The following is a 17,618-nucleotide window of genomic DNA, read 5'->3' as shown; positions in this document are numbered from 1 at the left end:
TAATCACTCACTGGAGGGCAGGTGGGGTCTGTAGCTCCCACCACAGCGCAGAAATCCCATAGTACATTGCATTGATCTGGTCACTAACAGATCTGCATGTGGACAACAAGGCAGCAAGCAGCCCCTTCTTCCCTTCACCCTTCTGTAGTGCAGAAGTTATCCATACACGATCGTTTCTTTCAGGGTCTACTGTATTGTCTTCTAGATGCTGCCATATATCAGGAACTCATCAGAAGTCTATATAACATGCTGCCTGCTCAAAAAGCAACATTTAGCACCTGTCGGGTAAGTAAAACCAGGGAACGCAACATAGGATCAACTTATCTACATGGATCCGTAGGGATCGTTACTAGGGATGAGCGATTAAGAGCTTACTGAATAGCTGCCTCGGTAACCTGGAGCGCTGGTTGTTTGGCGTCGCGGCGGTGTGAATCCAACACATAGGCTCTCCATGCATGTATTGTAACGGTCACACCGCTGCGGAGCTGAACAGCTGATTATCGGGAGCGCTCCAGTTAGCGAATAGCTGCATTGGGAACCCGGCTAAGCGCCATAGCTATTCAGATAAGCCCTTATCTGAACCTATTCGCTCATCCCTAGTCATTACATTTTAAAATGGACAGAGATTCACCGCACACTCCTTTAGATAAGAAAGTATTTATTTCCCATGTGAAAATCAAGCGTTTGTCGCTTATTCCTCCACTTTTTTCATAGCTGTGCAAATTGTTATAACGTTTCAATGCCTCCAGGGTCTTATTCATAATTCATCTAAAGGAGCGTGCGGTGAATCCATCTGTAGATTTCGAGGATTACACATCCCACTTCACCATTAACGGAAACTGCTCAAGAGAGGGCACACCGATTTATCTGCATCGATTCTAAATGGAATCAATTCAGAATAAATAACAGTTCAAACCATCACCGGCACCTTTGGCGTGGCCAACAGCTCACTGCACCTTCCCACCCCCTCATTTTCCGTCCATCTCTACCCTCCTGCCGCATGTAATCCCAGAGTGGTCTATCAAGGAAAAGGTGGGTAGAGATAGATGGAAAACAAGTACATGGGAGATTGCACTGCACCGTTTGGCCACACTAAGGGTGCGCCATGGGCCCATGGCTGGTTTGGACAATCATTTTGAGCGAACATATGTATCAAAAGGGGCTTCTGTCACTACGCAAATTATACCCCTTCTGTCTCAGGCTCATCAACAGGCAGTGATCCACGAGATTGCTCCTTCTGCCTTAAATACATTTATTCCTGTCTTGATAAACTACTTAATTTCACAATATTCCGGCCAATGAGTAGATATTCACCCCGATACATATTATAAACAGACTAATTACTGTCTTTTCATCGATACTTGATTTACTTGCTCTGGTGACACTCCTAGAGTTGGTAGTGCCGGTTCTGTACTCTGGACAAACATTCTAATAAAGAAGCTCTCCCATGTAGACATATGTGCATGTAGTGTATTCTTTCACTCCCCTTCCCCTGCTCTGCCCGGTGTGCAGCGCTATTCTGCTTCTCTTCTCAGAGACGCTACTATAATTCCAACTAGTTGTCTTACTCTATGCATGAGCTGGAAGGCTTTTAACAATGAAAGCCTGTGCAGCCTTGTTCTGATGTGCCATAAATGTAGAACCCAGGTCGCAGCATGACCCAGAGTCTGTAGAGCGGTGACGTTAATAAGAGGAGAAAAAGCAGGTGCTGAACACCGGCAGTAGAAAGGTGTGTATGCATGCCTCCATACACATGGTATATGGTCATAGAGGCAACACCCATGAACCTAGACAGATGGCTGCGCCATGAGTTACTTCACCACATTGGTTATTTTGTCCATCATTCTGAGACCTGAACAGTTGCTAAAAATGCCCTATAATGCTCTCAGTCCTTATTCGTAGTTTTTTAGTATGTCATTCAATAAACAGAAAGTCAAGAAAGCACATGTATCATTATTTACATTCAATTCCTTCACCTGGAAGAACGGGATTGAAGAGGAACCCTAAATCCCCTGTAACAAGATGGATTCCGCACGGTCAGGTGGCAGATGCTTCTACCCCAGTAACTTGGCATTTTTTTAGTCCACAACATAACCACATAAGACGAATCATGGAATATCTGGCAGAATGCCACTGCGGCACTTGTTTACCTCAGTGTGACAAGTAATATTCCTTTATGAAGTCCGTCATCTCATACGGGTAAGTGCTTCCAAGTGCTCACAAAAGCTGTAGGTATAAGTGAGTAAGGCACCGTGGTGATGCTATTCCACGAGTCGGAGATTGGATCATAACAGTCCAGGGTCTTACACCTTTGTGTACCAAAATAGCCCCCAACCACATAGAGTTTATTTCCCGAGGCTACAGCATGGCAAGACATTCGTTTGGCTGTCATGTCGCCAATTCTTGTCCACTGATCGGTTTCAATGTCAAAGCGATAGGCAGAGGCCGCTGTAAATTCTGTGTCTCCTCCCATTATAAAAATCTGACTGCCCAGCACTGCAGCAGCAGTATAGCGCCACGGTTGGGGGCATTCAGCCTTTATATTCCACCTGTTTTCAAAGGCGTCATAACACTGCACTTTAGAGACCCGATCTCTGTGTATACTCGTCCCTCCAAAAACAAAGAGCTTCAGTTTGGCACTAACCACAGCGGCGTTGCTTACACCATCCCGCAGTGGTGCCACCATTGTCCATTTATTTGTCAGAGGATCATACCTCTCTACTTGCTTTAGAGAAACTGAAGGCGATGCAGGGAAAACTCCGGCCACTGCTGTATGTCCACCAACTACATAAAGGCAGTTTTGTAGCTCCGCTGAGCCATGCCCAAACCGGGCGATGAGCATTGGTGCTGCCTTTGACCACTCCTCATGTACTGTATCATATACCCACACATCTTTTGATACCCCATTCTCAGAGCCCCGTCCACCAGTCACGTACACCTTACAGCCAATGGCACAAGCGCTAAACTCTTTTCGTGGGCTTGGCAAGTCGGCTTTAGGAATAATCTCTTTAGCTTTGTGGTCTACTTGGAAAATTTTGTCACACATAAACGTTTGACCCCCTAGAATAAGTAAGGTATGCCCTGCTTTTCGAGGCTTGGCACATAGACTAGTCACCACTCCATCATTCTGCAGTATCTTTCTCTTGCACTGGACAGCCTCCTCCATGATTACTTTGCTCCTCTCATCAGCCATTACCAAGTCTTCACAAGCAATGGTTTCCTTCAGGGATTCAGAGGGAAGCAATGCCAACCTGATGTTCTTTAATAATTCTGGAAAATAATCTTTTCTTTTGCCCAAGTCATACTTAGCCCATTGAAGAACGGCATTGAAGACCACCTGCTCATCTTCAATCTCAAGTTCATCACTGGAAACCAAGTCCAGCAAGAGGTCTTTGGAAAGATTATTAAAGTCTTCCATCTTATGAACTATTTCAAAGTTGACCAAGCACATTCGCAAAGACAACTCATTCAACCTACGGCATTGATGGGCATCTGACAACAGTAACATTCCCAAACAATTTGAGGGACAAAGGTTTTTCTCTAAAAACTCTGAGGCAGCATCTCGTACATCATGAAACTGTAGCATGTCTCCTGCTTCTAGCAGAGACTCTGCATTTTCTTCATTAATTATTATTTTAGACGAGTAAGCAAAGTCAAGTAAGAGTTCCAGGACTTCAGGATGAAGACTATCATGAAAATTCACAGTGTTATCAAGGCTTTCTCTCAATCCATGGCTGAACATAGCCTCAAAGTACTGGCTACAGGCTGCCAGTACTGCACGATGGCATGGGAATGCCCGGTCACCTGCCCATAATGTGACATCTGTAAAAAGTTCCTGCTTTCGCATTGAATTCAGGTGGGTTAGAACACAGTCTGGGTGACCAAGTTTGTGGTACAATGAAATATTCATAGACCCTGTACTGGTCCGTGACTTGCGGTTTTCATGGACGCTGACTGACATGATGATGACATCTAAAGCTGAAAAAAAAAAAATAGTTTATAACTTTTTCACTACAATATCAAAATATGTAGATACTTCTATAGCTCCAGGTTGTAACTCATTAGTATCCATTATTTTTAATTCATTAAAAAGGATTCATTTGCATAGTTTTTCATGCATCTGTCCATTTATTACAAATGTAGAAAGAATAAAAAAAAGGATAATTTTAGGAACAGCACAAATTTTTATTAATGTTCATAATTGTTTTAAGAAAAACACCAAGATATAAAAGCAACATACATTCTGAAGGAAATTGACTTTTATTGCAAAAACATATGTTCTAACAATCCCAGGCAGTGACCCGTATGAATTTCAGGACGAAGGAACAAAGTATAGGAGTAGATATTGATTTTATTTTGCCCCCCCCATCACCTTAAAACACACGCACAACGTCCAGGCCTGTGGACCAGTTTCATCAGAACTTGCCTTATATTGTAGGGGCCAGAATAACTGGTTTTAAGACTACTGAGCAATTACTACTTAAATTCATATTGAGTGCAAGCCCAGTGGTTCCAGGTCTTTGAAGTCTCCTTTAACAAGAGTGGCAAATTGTACACCTCAAAGTGGAGCCCCTAAGCTCCATTATCCCAAAAAAATAAATAAATAAAAAAAAAGGGTCTGATGACAAATTGCCAGATCATGCCTAAACTACAGGTCAAATGGCATATATGGACTAGACTAGCTGTTTCCAGCCAGCTAACGCTCGGCACGCTCATTGCTATCTAATTAATTGCTGGTGATTAAACTAAAGTAAATAATGAGAACATTCAATAGCGCTTGCGCAGGTGGTAAATTACCTTAAAATGAAGTTAATAATATAATCATTAAAAATCTGAATAATACTAATAATACAATTTATTCACAGTGTAAAATAAAAAACATTTACTGGATTCAGTAAGATGTGCGTTTTTTATTCATTCCAGCATCTAAACAAATTTCATAACAAAACATAAATTAAGTTAAAATTTCTCTGTAAACACAATTAAATGTATAGTCATTTTCAAAGATCTTTCCTTGACTTCTACCAGGTACAATTTAATGTGCGGGGATGGGATTGTGTGTGGTAATGTGGTGGTGAGGGGGGGAAGCGGGATTATCTGTGGTAATGGGGTGGGGGGGGCGGGATTATGTGTGGTAATGGGGTGGGGGGGCGGTCTTATGCGTGGTAATGGAGTGGGGGGCGATATTGTGCGTGGTGATGTGGTAGGGGGGCGGGATTGTGCGTGGTGATGTGGTAGGGGGGCGGGATTATGCGTGGTGATGTGGGGGGCGGGATTATGCGTGGTAATGGGGTGCGGGGGCAGGATTGTGTGTGGTAATGGGGTGGCGGGATTATGTTTTGTTAATGGGTGGGGGGGTGTTATGTGTGGTGATGGGGTGGGAGGGCGGGATTATGTGTGGTGATGTGGTGGGGGGGCGCTATTATGTGTGGTGATGGGTGGGGGTGGGATTGTGTGTGGTGATGTGTTGGGGCGGAATTATGTGTGCTGATGTGCTGGGGTGGGATTATGTGTGGTGATGTGGTGGGGCGGAGTGTTATGTTTGCTAATGACAGGTGTTATGAAGGCAATCCAGAAACACAGTGTGCTTAGCGATCAGAGCGCACACAGTGATCTGACAAATACCCAAAAATACAAGAACGAGCTCTGAGACGTGGAAACTCTGTAGACTGCACACCTGATCCTATCCTAAACACAACTAAAAGCGGCTGTGGATTGCGCCTAACAACTACCTAGGCAACTCGGCACAGCCTAAGAAACTAGCTAGCCTGAAGATAGAAAAATAGGCCTGACTTGCCCCAGAGAAATTCCCCAAAGGAAAAGGCAGCCCCCCACATATAATGACTGTGAGTAAGATGAAAAGACAAAACGTAGGGATGAAATAGATTCAGCAAAGTGGGGCCCGATATTCTAGGACAGAGCGAGGACAGTAAAGCGAACTTTGCAGTCTACAAAAAACCCTAAAGCAAAACCACGCAAAGGGGGTAAAAAAACCCACCGTGCCGAACTAACGGCACGGCGGTACACCCTTTGCGTCTCAGAGCTTCCAGCAAAACAAAAGACAAGCTGGACAGCAAAAAAAGCAACAAAAAAGCACTTAGCTATACAGAGCAGCAGGTCACAGGAACAATCAGGAGAAGCTCAGATCCAACACTGAAACATTGGCAAGGAGCAAGGATAGCAGCATCAGGCAGAGTTAAGTAATGAAGCAGTTAACGAGCTCACCAGAACACCTGAGGGAGGAAGCTCAGAAGCTGCAGTACCACTTGTGACCACAGGAGTGAATTCAGCCACAGAATTCACAACAGCGGAGCTACTGTGCAGAGGGCGGGATTAGCAAGTGTGATGTGGGGGCGGGATTATGGGTGGTGATTTTATGGGTGGTGATGGGGCGGGATTATGGGTGGTGATGGGGCGGGATTGTGTGTGGTGGTGTGGTGGGAGGCAGAGCTTCTGTGCAGGGGGCGGGATTAGCGAGTAATCACGATGCCTCTTAGACAATTATATAGTAGATATATCTATCTATCTATATATATATATATATATGGGTCACTTCTGTCTGTCCTTCTGTCTGTCACGGTTATTCATTCGCTGATTGGTCTCGCCAGCTGCCTGTCATGGCTGCCGCGACCAATCAGCGAAGGGCACAGTCCGGAAGAAAATGGCCGCTCATTACTCCCCGCAGTCAGTTCCTGTCGCCCGCATACTCCCTTCCGGTCACCGCTAACACAGGGTTAATGCCGGTGGTAACAGACCGCGTTATGCCGCGGGTAACGCACTCCGTTACCGCCGCTATTAACCCAGTGTGTCCAAAACCTTTTACTATTGATGCTGCATATGCGGCATCAATAGTAAAAAATGTAATGTTAAAAATAATTAAAATAAATAAATAAAACACCTGCTATACTCACCCTCCGTAGTCGATCGCGCCGGCCGCCATGTTCCATTGCAGGTTCCGGTGGCAAAGATGGTATGGTAGAAGACCTGCCATGACGTCACGGTCATGTGACCACGACGTCATCACAGGTCCTGCGCGCATACCAACCCTGGGACCGGCACCTGCCGTGGATTACAAGGGGCCCTCGGAAAGGTGAGTATATGTTTATTTTTTAACCTGTGACAAACCTGGATGGGCAATATACTACGTGGACATGTATATCCTAGAATACCCGATGCGTTAGAATCGGGCCACCATCTAGTAGATAAATAAACTTCCATGTTGCCCTAAAAGTAAGGAACGTGACAGGCAGAAAATATGTCTGCAGGACTTGCGCCGCACATGACCTGGGCTTTCAAACAAGGAAATGTGTTATTTTGGAAGCGTTATGGTGGTTACTGCGATTTGGGAATCATTGCTCTAATGCATTTTCCCACCTAACTTGACACTTCATTAACACAAGTGGAAATAAATCTAGAGAGACATTTCGGGAGGGGGTATATAAACAGATCATTGCATGAGTGGTTCCTTCAGACAATAAGATGGGAAGCTATAGCTTCCCCACATGTGGTCTCTGATATTCCTTCTGACCATTTTTTGGTTCTAAGCAACAAATATGCATTTTAGCATTTACCAGTGGCATCTGTCCAAATGATTAGCACGACGTCTCCCAGGCCTGACATGACATCATCTGTCAAGTGGTTGCTCTGTGAGACATTTTCTATCCTGCCGAGGGACTTTAATTACCACAATAGTATTTGTTTAGTGAAGTCATCGTACATATAAATTAAAGAAGCTCAAAAATTTGCTTACCCTGCACAAAACACAATGGTGAGTGAGTCACTGCAATTCATGGGCAGATCAACGTGCTGCCATATCCCAATGTAATGATTTGGGCTGGAGCCTGCAGTGCACTATGTGAACAATATATATACACAGCTCATCTTCTGCAATTACACTTGTAATGACCACATATACTTACAAAAGTAAAGAAGAAAAAAAACATGCGACCAGGTGCGTTAGGCTATGTGCACACGTTGTGGATTTTGATGCGGATCCGCAGCATTTTTGGACGCCCGAAATTGCATCAAATCCGCAGTGTAGTGCAAAAGCAATGTTAGTCAATGTGAAATTGACATTTGGTGTGCACATGCTGTGGGGAAGATAAAAAAAAAAAGCACGGAATCGCAGTGTTTTTTTTCTGCAGCATGTCAATTCTTTTTGTGGATCTGCAGCGTTTCTGCACCCATTGACTTCCATTGTGTCAGGCCAATCCGCAGCAAAACCGCAGGTGTAAAAAAAAGATCTGTGGATTTGCTGCAGATGTGCCTGCGAGAAACGCTGCAATCTGGAGGGGGAAGAGTGTGGGTGGAGAAGATGTGCGTGTGTGTATAGGCAGGCATCTTCCGATGGGAATACTAGTCACATCCGGCTATGCCTGTAAGGGCAGTCCCACACGTCCAGATAATTCCGGTACCGGAAAAATAGTTACCGGAATTATCCGTGTCCATGTGCCCCTGCGTTTCTGTGGAACATCAGTGTGGCACACGTGTGCCCACTGGGTACCACACGCACCGTGCAGGAGACAGCGCTAAAGTTTAGCACTGTCCCCTGCATCTGTTGCAGAAGCCCCATTCATATCTTCCCTGCAGCAGCGTTTGCTGTAAAGAAGATATGAATAATCCTTTTTTTTTTTTTGTTTCTCGTGTTTAAAATAAATATCCATGTCCCCACCCCCTGTGAGCCCGCCCGCTGTTCTTAAAATACTCACCCGACTCCCTCACTGGCTGGCGCTGCTTCCTGTCCTGGCCGCACCTTCTACTGTATGAGCGGTCACGTGGGGCCGCTCATTTACAGTAATGAATATGCTGCTCCACCCCTATGGGAGGTGGAGCCGCATATTCATGACTATAATCGGCGGCCCCACGTGACCGCTCATACAGTAGAAGGTGCGGCCAGGACAGGAAGCAGCGCCAGCCAGCGAGGGAGCCGGGTGAGTATTTCAAGAACAGCGGGCGGGCGCACATGGGGTGGGAGGGGGGTGGATACATGGATATTTATTTTAAACAGGAGAAACAAAAAAAAAAAAGGATTATTCATATCTTCTTTACAGCAAACGCTGCTGCAGGGAAGATATAAATGGGGCTTCAGCACCAGCGTGGGGGGACGGGGGGACAGCGCTTACTGTAGCGCTGTTTCCTGCACAGCGCACGGACTGCACACGGACAGCGTCCGTGTGCAGTACATGTTTTACACAGACCCATTGACTTTAATGGGTCCGTGTAATCCGTGCGCTCCCATGAACACGGACATGTCTCCGTGTTTGGCACACGGAGACACGGTCCGCAAAAAATCAATGACATCTGCACAGATGCATTGATTTCAATGTGTCTACGTGTGTCAGTGGCTCCGGTACGTGAGGAAACTGTCACCTCACGTACCGGAGCCACTGACGTGTGAAACCGGCCTTACAGCGACAGGTAGCCGGATGATGGGGCAGAAGTAGTTTCATCATCCAGCTACTGTGTTCAAGTTTAAAACAAAAACAAACAAAAAAAAAAAAAACACATACAACATACAGAATATATATTCACCAATCACCTAGTCCCCAAGCCCTCGATCACCTGGAAAAAAAAAAAAACATAATAAACCAACCTATACTTACCTTTCCACTGTAGTCCAGTCAATAACGAGTGTCCCATGACGATCTCCCATGTAGAACACTGACATCGGGCGAGAGTCTACAGGGCCTCAGCGAAGGACCCTTCGCCACTGGCGGGAGAGAGGTCACCTGAGTTCATTCTCGCACCGGCACATCTGTGTGAGAAAATTCCCACACAGCATTGCCGTAAAGCGAGCCTGAACTCAGGTAAACTCTTCAGCGATGCACTGCAGGAGCCATTATCTCCTGTCAGTGCATTGTGGGAGGCCTATTGAGCAGTGATATGACCTGATGTCACTGTTCTATAGGGGAGATTGTTATGGGACACTCTTTATTAATTGGACTGCGTCGAAACAGGGAGTATACGGTTGGTTTATTTTAATTTATTTTTCTGCAGGCGATCAATGGCTTTGGGGAATTAGGCGTGGTTGTAAGCATGGTGAAATTAAAAATATTAAATTACTTTTTTTCTGGCTATGTCTTTAACCCTTTCACTACTACAGGATTAGTAATGGATAGGTGTCTTATTGACGCCTCTCCATTACTAACTGGGCTTAATGTCACCTTACAATCAAAGGTGACATTAACCCCTTATTACCCCATATGCTACCACTACAGGGCAGTGTGAAGAGAGGCTAAGTGCCGGAATTGGCGCCACTTCAGGGGTGGCTGGGAGCTGGTGATTGTAGAGTGGGGGGCCAGTATCCATGGCATATACTTTTTTTTTTTTTGGGGGGGGGGGGGGGGGGGAGGGGAGAGACGGTCTCCCTATTTTAGTAGCCAGTAAAGGCTAAATATACAGCTGCGGGCTGAGATTCATCGCCTGGGAAGCTCGATGGGTATTAACCCCTTCCCAGGCTATAAACATTGACCCCCTGGCTTTCCCTCTCTGACGCAGAAAATTGGGCGGGAGCCCATGCCATTTTTTTTCTTAAGAAAAAAATAATTACGGTAAACCAATATTGCGTTTAAGGCCTGGGTCACACTTGCGAGAAACTCGCACAAGTCTCACACCTCAATACCTGGCACTGCCGCCGGCACTTGGGACCGGAGTGTGTGGCTGTATGTATGTATGTATGTATGTATGTATGTATGTATGTATGTATGTATGTATGTATGTATGTATGTATGTATGTATGTATGGTTAGGGCCAGAAATATTTGGACAGTGACACAAGTTTTGTTATTTTAGCTGTTTACAAAAACATGTTCAGAAATACAATTATATATATAATATGGGCTGAAAGTGCACACTCCCAGCTGCAATATGATAGTTTCCACATCCAAATTGGAGAAAGGGTTTAGGAATCATAGCTCTGTAATGCATAGCGTCCTCTTTTTCAAGGGACCAAAAGTAATTGGACAATGGACTCTAAGGGCTGCAATTAACTCTGAAGGCGTCTCCCTCGTTAACCTGTAATCAATGAAGTAGTTAAAAGGTCAGGGGTGGATTCCAGGTGTGTGGTTTTGCATTTGGAAGCTGTTGCTGTGAGCAGACAACATGCGGTCAAAGGAACTCTCAATTGAGGTGAAGCAGAACATCCTGAGGCTGAAAAAAAAGAAAAAAAATCCATCAGAGAGATAGCAGACATGCTTGGAGTAGCAAAATCAACAGTTGGGTACATTCTGAGAAAAAAGGAATTGACTGGTGAGCTTGGGAACTCAAAAAGGCCTGGGCGTCCACGGATGACAACAGTGGTGGATGATCGCCGCATACTTAATTTGGTGAAGAAGAACCCGTTCACAACATCAACTGAAGTCCAGAACACTCTCAGTGAAGTAGGTGTATCTGTCTCTAAGTCAACAGTAAAGAGAAGACTCCATGACAGTAAATACAAAGGGTTCACATCTAGATGCAAACCATTCATCAATACCAAAAATAGACAGGCCAGAGTTAAATTTGCAGAAAAACACCTCAAGAAGCCAGCTCAGTTCTGGAAAAGTATTCTATGGACAGATGAGACAAAGATCAACCTGTACCATTATGATGGGAAGAAAAAAGTTTGGAGAAGAAAGGGAACGGCACATGATCCAAGGCACACCACATCCTCTGTAAAACATGGTGGAGGCAACGTGATGGCATGGGCATGCATGGCTTTCAATGGCACTGGGTCACTTGTGTTTATTGATGACATAAGAGCAGACAAGAGTAGCCGGATGAATTCTGAAGTGTACCGGGATATACTTTCAGCCCAGATTCAGCCAAATGCTGCAAAGTTGATTGGACGGCGCTTCATAGTACAGATGGACAATGACCCCAAGCATACAGCCAAAGCTACCCAGGAGTTCATGAGTGCCAAAAAGTGGAACATTCTGCAATGGCCAAGTCAATCTCCAGATCTAAACCCAATTGAGCATGCATTTCACTTGCTCAAATCCAGACTTAAGACGGAAAGACCCACAAACAAGCAAGACCTGAAGGCTGCGGCTGTAAAGGCCTGGCAAAGCATTAAGAAGGAGGAAACCCAGCGTTTGGTGATGTCCATGGGTTCCAGACTTAAGGCAGTGATTGCCTCCAAAGGATTTGCAACAAAATATTGAAAATAAAAATATTTTGTTTGGGTTATGTTTATTTGTCCAATTACTTTTGACCTCCTAAAATGTGGAGTGTTTGTAAAGAAATGTGTACAATTCCTACATTTTCTATCAGATATTTTTGTTCAACCCTTCAAATTAAACGTTACAATCTGCACTTGAATTCTGTTGTAGAGGTTTCATTTCAAATCCAATGTGGTGGCATGCAGAGCCCAACTCGCGAAAATTGTGTCACTGTCCAAATATTTCTGGCCCTAACTGTATGTATGTATGCATGCATGTATGCATGCATGCATGCATGCATGCATGCATGCATGCATGCATGCATGTATGTATGTATGTATGTATGTAGCCGAACGCTCCGGTCCCAAGTGCCGGCGGCAGTGCGAGACTCATGCGAGTTTCTCGCAAATGTGACCCCGGCCTAACAGAGTATGAGTGTGTCTTTATTTAACTCTTTATGTACCATTTTATTATGTTCATTACTAAACAGTGGTATTATCCATCTATAGATACTGTGTATCTATCATCTGTCTATTTATCATCTATAGATATATCTATCCATCTATCGATCCATCTAATATCTATAGATCTATATATATCCATCCTCCTTCACCTGTCCTCTGCTTTTGACACAGTCGATCACTGCCTACTGCTACAGATTCTCTCTTCCCTTGGCATCAAAGACCTTGCCCTGTCCTGGATTGCCTCATACCTATCCAACCGCACATTTAGCGTTTCCCACTCCCACACTACCTCCTCATCCCGCCCTCTCTCTGTTGGAGTCCCTCAAGGCTCTGTCCTAGGGCCCCTACTTTTTTCCATCTATACCCTTGGCCTAGGACAACTCAAAGTCCCATGGCTTCCAGTACCACCTGTATGCAGACGACACTCAGATCTACCTCTCTGGCCCAGATGTCACCTCCCTGCTGTCCAGAATCCCGAAGTGTCTGTCAGCCATATCCTCCTTCACCTCTCGCTTCCTTAAACTCAATGTAGACAAAACCGAATTCATCATCTTTCCCCCACCTCACGAATCCCCCCTACCTGATCTATCTATTATGGTAAACGGCATCACGCTCTCTCCCGCACCTGAAATCCGCTGCCTCGGGGTATCTCTCGACTCTGCCCTATCCTTCAAACCTCACGTCCAAGCTCTTGCCACCTCCTGTCGCCTCCAACTCAAAAATATTGCCAGAATCCGTTCATTCCTCAGCCCACAATCTACCAAAACTCTTGTGCATGCTCTCATCTCCCGCCTCGATTACTGCATCACCCTCCTCTGTGACCTGCCAGCTAACTCCCTTGCACCACTCCAGTCTGTCCTCAACTCTGCTGCCCGGCTAATCCACCTCTCTCCTCGCTACTCCCCTGCTTCTCCCCTCTGCAAATCCCTCCACTGGCTCCCAATTCCCCAACGAATGCAGTTCAAACTACTAACACTGATCTACAAAGCCATCCACAACCTGTCCCCTCCCTATATCTCTGAACTAATCTCCGATCCTCCCAAGACCTCCTACTCTCCTCCACACTTATTCGTTCCTCACACAACCGCCTTCAAGATTTCTCCCGAATATCCTCCATCCTCTGGAATTCCATGCCTCAACACGTCCGATTATCCACCACCCTCGGATCCTTCAGACGGAACCTGAAAACCCATCTCTTCAGGAAAGCTTACAATAACCGAGCCGATGCCTCACCGCCAACAGAGCCGCCGCCTCACCCCTACCTTCTGTCTCTTCCCCACTATCCCACAGAATGTAAGTCCGCAAGGACAGGGTCCTCTCCCCTCTGTACCAGTCTGTCACCGTAAACCTGTTTACTGTAAACGATATCTATAACCCTGTATGTAACCCCTTTCTCATGTACAGCACCATGGAATTAATGGTGCTATATGAATAAGTGTGTGTGTGCGTGCGTGCGTGTGTGCGTGTATATATATATATATATATATATATATATATATATATATATATATATATATATATATATATATATATATATATATATATATACATACATTATTCTTCAATGGAGTATGTAAATGAAGAGGTTGGACAAGAAGTGACATCACTTTTTTTGGTAAATAATAGATCTCTATTTAGCCTCCTTAAACGCATACAAATCCGCATGAAAATATGCATTAAACACACAGATTTTTACCTGTGTTTTCTGCCAAGAGATGCAGATTCTGTGCAGTAAATTCTGCAGACAAATCTGCAACGTGGGCACATACCTTTAAGGCTACTTTCACACTTGCGTAATTTGGCCTCCGCCACAATGCGTCGTTTTGGGAAAGAAAAAAATCATCCTGCAAATGTGCCCACAGGATGCGTTTTTTTCCCATAAACTTGTATTAGCGACGGATCGCGACGTATGGCCACACGTTTCGTCTGCCGTGCACTAGAGCCGTCGGAATTTGGCGAACCGTCTGGAAAAAACGTTTAATGTAACAATTTTTGCCTGTGTCGGAAAAACGTGTCGCGACAGATCCTGCGGCATACGTCGTTGGCTAGAATGGAAGCCTATGGACGCAGGATCCGTCGTGACACGTCGTATGACGGAATCCAGCGCTGGAATATGTCTTTTTACACTGAGCATGCTCAGAATCAGGATTTAGTAGCCAATTGGCCAGACAGCCCCAAATCTATATAAACCTGGCCTGGGGCGTCACCCCCAAATGTGCCAGCAAGACTCCTGCCAGCATCCAGACAGAATCTGTGTGTGTTTGCGTGCGCCTGTGAACTATTATTGCCAGCCTATTGGGCTCAAAAATAACATTAGAACATATGGACGCAATCTTCACAAGCACTCCTTCCATCTCTGCCACTTTCTCTAAACCCTGTCAAAGATGGGGTGTAAAAACAGTCAATATATAGGTTTACCTTAAACCGGATCCGTCAAAAAACGGATGGTAAAAACGGACAAGACGGATGCAACGGATCCAGTTTTTCTACGGAACTGTCTAGCGGATCCGTCGAAATACTGTATGTGTTGCATCCGTTTTTCACTATTTTTGACGCATCCGTCGCGCAGACGCATTGTGATGGCCGCCAGACGACGCAAGTGTGAAAGAAGCCTAAGGCTACTTTCACTATTGCATCGGTACGGGACCGTCGCTAAGCATCAGCGCGACATACCTACGCAAGTTGTGAAAATTATGCACGACGTGGGCAGCGGATGCAGTTTTTCGACGCATCCACTGCCCATTCTAAAGTCCGGGGAGAAGGGGGCGGAGTTCCGGCCCCGCATGCACGGTAGAAAGTCGCGGACGCGACGTAGAAAAAAACGTTACATTGAACGTTTTTTCGTGCCGACAGTCCGCCAAAACCTGACGGATCCAGTGCACAACGGACGCGACGTATGGCCATACATCGCGATCCGTCGGCAATACAAGTCTATGGGGAAAAAAAAAAAAACATGCTGCGGGCACATTTGCAGGATCCGTTTTTTTCCCCAAAACGACGGACTGCGAGATACGTCACACGACGCAAGTGTGAAAGAAACCTAAGGCTACTTTCACACTTACGTCGCGCCGACGGCCACATACCGACGCAAGTGTGAAAGTAGCCTTAGGTTTCTTTCACACTTGCGTCGGTATGTGGCCGTCGGCGCGACGTACCGACGGACGTTGTGCAAATTCGGCACAACGTGGGCAGCGGATGCAGTTTTTCAACGCATCCGCTACCCATTCTAAGTCCTGGGGAGGAGGGGGCGGAGTTCCGGCCGCTCATGCGCGGTAGGAAATTGCGAATCCGACGTACGAAAAAACGTTACATTGAACTTTTTTCGTGCCGACGGTCCGCCAAAACACGAGACATCCAGTACACGGCAGACGCGACGGATGGCCGTTACACTAGCAGTATTTGGTCAGTATTTTACATCAGTATTTGTAAGCCAAAACCAGGAGTGGGTGATAAATACAGAAGTGGTGCATATTTTTCCATTATACTTTTCCTCTAATTGTTCCACTCCTGGTTTTGGCTTACAAATACGGACGTAAAATCCTGACCAAATACTGATAGTGTGACGGCAGCCTAACACCTAAGGTGTGCACATGTCACCTGTAATTCATTAAGTTCCACGATGAATCGAATCACTTGGAGAGCATTCACATCAACTGACGAGACTGCTCTACTCCGCAGCCGGTGGAACACTGGCAGGAGCCTGTATTCACTCCTGCAGTGTGTGCTGAGCTGCCATGAGAAGGTTCACCAGCTGATTAGCCCCGGTGATCTCACTTATGGTACCTCTGCCGAGTGAGAACTTTCTCACAAAGCGAATAACTCCTGTGTCAGTGTGTAGCCAGCTGTCCTTGAGAGAAGTCAAATTAGTGACTGCTCTCAAAATCATTAGGATTGTCGAGGCACAGTAGCCCCTTCCCGACATGCCCCGTACTAGTACGGCGCATGTCGGGTCCCCTGCTTTTGATGTAGGCTCCGGCGGTGAGCCCACATCAAAGCCGGGACATGTCAGCTGTTTTGTACAGCTGACATGTGCATGCAATAGCGGCGGGTGAGATCGCGATTCACCAGCCGCTATTAACCTGTTAAATGCCGCTGTCAAACGCTCACAGTGGCATTTAACTGGCGCTTCCGGCCGCAAGTGACCTCATTGCCGACCCCTGTCACATGATCGGGGTCAGTGATGCATCAGGATGGTAACCGTAGAGGTCCTTGGGACCTCTATGGTTACTGATGCCGGCCTGCTGTGAGCACCACCCCCCTTTCGCCCCATCCAAAAAAAAAAAATCGAAACGCCAGAAATATGGTTTTTTGGTCGCCGTGACATTGCATTAAAATGCAATAACTGGCGTATCTGCACAAAAGAGGGATCATTAAAAACGTCAGCTTGTCATGCAAATAATAAGCCCTCACCCGACCCCAGATCACGAAAAATAGAGACGCTACGGGTATCGGAAAATGGCGTTTTTTCTCCTTTGCTAAAAAAAAAAAAAAAAATTATTGTTTTTCTCCACTTAGATAAAAAATTAACCCAGACATGTTAGGTGTCTATGAACTCGTAATGACCTGGAGAATCATAACGGCAGGTCAGTTTTAGCATATAGTGAAGCTAGCAAAAAAGCCAAATCAAAAACAAGTGTGGGATTGCACTTTTTTTTGCAATTTCACCGCACTTGGAATTTTTTTCCCGTTTTCTAGTACAAGACATGGTAAAACCAATGGTCGTTCAAAAGTACAACTTGTTCCGCAAAAAACAAGCCCTCACATGACCATATTGACAGAAAAAAAAAAAAAGAAAAAAAAAGTTATGGCTCTGAGAAGGAGGGGAACGAAAAACGAAAACAAACGAAAAAGGGCTGCAGCGGGAAGGGGTTAAAGATTATCACTATGGGGTTAATAATGGGGGCGTCTTATTGACGCGTCTCCATTACCAACCTCTGGGCTTGATGTCACCTGAAAATACAAAGGCAACATCAACCCCCTCAACTATCACCCCACTTGCCACCGCACCAGCGCATTCA

At 45.5% G+C, this 17,618-nt stretch overlaps 1 protein-coding gene across 1 annotated transcript in view; it reads right to left on the bottom strand.

Moving 5' to 3' along the window:
- Positions 1-548: 548 nt before the first annotated feature.
- KLHL25 (kelch like family member 25) overlaps positions 549-17,618 on the bottom strand; it is a 48,277-nt gene continuing 31,207 nt past the window's right edge. The window contains exon 2 of the mRNA XM_069766249.1: positions 549-3,978. Coding sequence (XP_069622350.1) covers positions 2,192-3,961 — 1,770 coding nt within the window. The 5' untranslated portion in view covers positions 3,962-3,978 and the 3' untranslated portion in view covers positions 549-2,191. The remainder of the gene's footprint in view (positions 3,979-17,618) is intronic.

The sequence above is a fragment of the Ranitomeya imitator genome, chromosome 4, assembly GCF_032444005.1.
Source record: "Ranitomeya imitator isolate aRanImi1 chromosome 4, aRanImi1.pri, whole genome shotgun sequence".
NCBI classification, from domain to species: Eukaryota; Metazoa; Chordata; class Amphibia; order Anura; family Dendrobatidae; genus Ranitomeya; species Ranitomeya imitator.
This window is presented reverse-complemented; position numbering and strand designations above follow the sequence as displayed.